The sequence below is a fragment of the Fonticula alba genome (assembly GCF_000388065.1).
Source record: "Fonticula alba strain ATCC 38817 unplaced genomic scaffold supercont2.12, whole genome shotgun sequence".
Classification (NCBI taxonomy): Eukaryota; order Rotosphaerida; family Fonticulaceae; genus Fonticula; species Fonticula alba.
In genome coordinates, this window is record NW_009242982.1 from 405768 (window position 1) to 408788 (window position 3021).

Genomic DNA, 3021 nt, shown 5'->3' on the forward strand with positions numbered 1-3021 from the left:
CTACTGGTGTAGATGTGTGTGATGTGGCCCCCTTGCGGGCAGCGCGCGGCCATCAGACTGCCGGAGGCGCTGGCTTCCGGCATGCTGCCGCTGGCCAGCACCCGGAAGTCGATCTTGATGTAGAGCGACCGGAAGGCCCGCCGGGGGGTGCCCGGGCCCGGGGCACTGCCAGAGGGCCCGGCCGCCGGCAGCTCACCACGCAGCAGGAACTCGGCCGCCTGCCGGGGAAAGGGGACCTCCAGGTCGAAATCCTGCCCGTAAAACTCCGGCGACAAGACCGACAGGGCATTCTGCCCGGTCAGCGACCGGACCACGTCCTCCGGCGTCGGAGCCGAGGCAGGCGCTCGCAGGCTATCCCCGTACATGGGCGGTGAGAATGACATCGTCGGTAAGGGGAGAGAGGGAGAGAGAGAGAGAGAGAGAGAGCGAAAGGATATTGGCCCCCGGGCCCGGGAAAGGGCAGGCCCCTCATCCCGGCGCCGCGGGCGCGGCGACGGCAAGGCACAAGCGCAAGCAAGAGGGGCCACGCACAGGAATCCGGTCGGCCAACGGAGCATGCGGCACTGGCCGAAGAGAACCTCATCCGGGTGCCCGGCCTCGGTGGCCTTGGCCAGGTCCACGATGTCGTCCGTGTCCCAGTGCCAGTCAGCCGGCGAGGCCTCCGGGCCGGGGTCCAGCTCGTCCGAGGCCGGGGTGGCCGGCGCCCCGGGCGGCACGTCGACCGCCATGTCCGAGTCGGTGCCCGTGGAGGGCCGATCGCCGGGGCCGCCGGCCGTCGGGGCCTCCGTGCTCGCGGCCGGCGAGGCCACGACGTCCGGGCCATCCGACGCCGGCGGCGATGGGGGCGCGCCGGCCGGCCCGCCGGCCCCGGTCGGAGCCGCCACCGGCCCGCCGGACACCGATGTCGGCAGCTTCGGCGCCACCGGCCGCCGGGGGAGATCACACCAAAGGGTCGGCCGCGCTCCCGGGCTGGTCACCAGGCAGGTGACCCCGTCGATTTGCAAGCCGGCCCCGCAATGCAAGTTCAGCGATGGCTGCACCGACGAGAAGATGGGCAGCCCATCGGCCGCCAGGGCGGGAGCTGCCGGCAGCACAGCGGCCGGCCCCGACCCCGGGCCCGCCGCGGGGGACGACACCCCAGGGCCGGCCGGCGTCTCGGGGCCGGCAGGCGCACCGACGTCCGGGGCTGTGCCCGGGCCGGACCCCGGGGCCGCCGTGGCCGTCGTCGCCGAGGGGGCACTCACCCCCGGGACCGGGTCGGCCGCCGGGGCCAGGACGCGCAGCTCGATGATCGTCGATCCGGACAGCACCCCGGTGGCCAGATCCACATGCAGACGAAGGAACTGCGACCGGTGCTCGAGCTCCGCGTGCAGGGGGGCCGCGCCCTCGGGCCCGGGCCCGGCCGTGGCCGCCGGCTCGGCCGACGTCAGCAGCGGCACCACGTCCGACAGGGACGATGCCACGGCCCCGGCGGTCGGAAGATCGACCGGCGCCGTAGGCGCTCCGGCGCCGGTCGCCGACATGAGGGTGCTCGGCGAGTGTTCGAGCATCAGGGACATTCCCGTGGCCTGCGACAGGGGACGAGTCGGCCGCCCGACGGGAAGGGGACACGGAGGAACGGGTCGAGGAGGGGGGGAACCCAAGGCGGAGGGGGTGCCCGCGCGCGAGGGGCCCTGCATCGAAGGGGCGATGCCCAGCGACGCAGAAAGCAGGCGAGCGAGCGGGAGTCAGCAGTGGGGAAGAGGGGCCGCACACACACACACACACACACACGTACGCACACAAGAGAAAAGCACAGAACAGGGAAACGACCAGCTCAGAGGAGATGGAGGAAGGTAAATCCGGAGACCAGGGAAGGGGGGGTGACAGGCGCCTGCCGGCTGGGAATGGCGGCGGCGGCGGCGGCAAAAGCAGCAACAGCAGCAGCAACAACAACGGCGGCGTCACCAGCGGATGGAGGGATAAGCAGAAGCCGACGCAGAGGTGAAGGAAGGAAAGGAAGAGGAGGAAAGGGAGGGGGGGGGGGGAGAGAGAGATTGGTTGTGTGAGGTGCGCAATCCCCACCTGGCGGCCAGCTAGTCGGAGCCCGATGAAGTACCGGTACCCGCCAACGGACGTGCACCGGTGCCCACTCTCGCGCACACCCCCTGCGCGGGAACCAGGTGCCGCCGAAGGGCCACATCCTAAATGACGGCACGTGCTCCATAACAAGGCGTGCCCACGCAAGGTGCCGATGGTGGGCATTCTCAACGGCCCCGGGGGGGGGGGGCGTGCAGCCGCATCTAACGCCCGCCCGCCGTCCGCGCGTCCGGCCGAGAGGCGGACACCATCACAAGGAAAAGCGGGCAATGATATTCGCCTTTTTTATTCTCCCCCGAGAATCGCGGCGGCGAGCAGCGGGGGGGGGGGGGGGGGGCTTCCCACGAGAAGCAGCACATACACAGGTGCACAGAGTGCGCGCGGGCGCATGGCCCTGGACAGTGAGAGATCAGAAGGAGGGGGGGGGCTGAAGGCATCCCATCATACAGGGGGCAGCAGCAGCAGCGACAGCAGCAGGGGGATGGAGGGGACTACTGCTGCGCCTGGGCGGAAGCCTGCCCGCTCGGGCGCTGGAGCCACACCCGATCCGGGAAGCCATACGGCGGGAGGTCCGTGTGCATGGAGGACCCGGACATGGACGACCCACTGCCGAGGAGGGAATCCTCGCGCGCGCGGCTGAGCAAAATCTTGTGCTTGGTCGGCACATAGTACACGGAGGAGGGGAGCTGGGAGCTGCCGCCGCGCCGGCGGCCGCCGGGCCCCTGCTCCTCGTCCTCCGAGAGGAAGGGATCGTCGCTGTCGGACCCGGTGTCCATGGGCGCGTCGGTGTCCTTCGGCCCTGCGGCCGGGGCGATCTGCAGCGACACGAAGCTATCCTCGACCGCGCGCATTTCAATGAGGTAGACACCGGCCACGATGTACTCGGTGTCGCCCTGCGCACATGCGCGGCACGCCCGGGACCGGGAGGCAGTGCAGGGGGGG

At 71.0% G+C, this 3021-nt stretch overlaps 2 protein-coding genes across 2 annotated transcripts in view; both read right to left on the bottom strand.

Moving 5' to 3' along the window:
* The window catches only part of H696_05619 (hypothetical protein), a gene marked incomplete at its 3' end in the record, with an annotated part of 16834 nt that extends 14902 nt beyond the window's left edge, over positions 1–1932 (bottom strand). The window contains exon 1 of the mRNA XM_009499435.1: positions 1782–1932. The remainder of the gene's footprint in view (positions 1–1781) is intronic.
* Positions 1933–2570: 638 nt separating this feature from the next.
* The window catches only part of H696_05620 (hypothetical protein), a gene marked incomplete at both ends in the record, with an annotated part of 5686 nt that continues 5235 nt past the window's right edge, over positions 2571–3021 (bottom strand). Inside the window, one exon of the mRNA XM_009499436.1 lies at positions 2571–2972. Coding sequence (XP_009497711.1) covers positions 2571–2972 — 402 coding nt within the window. The remainder of the gene's footprint in view (positions 2973–3021) is intronic.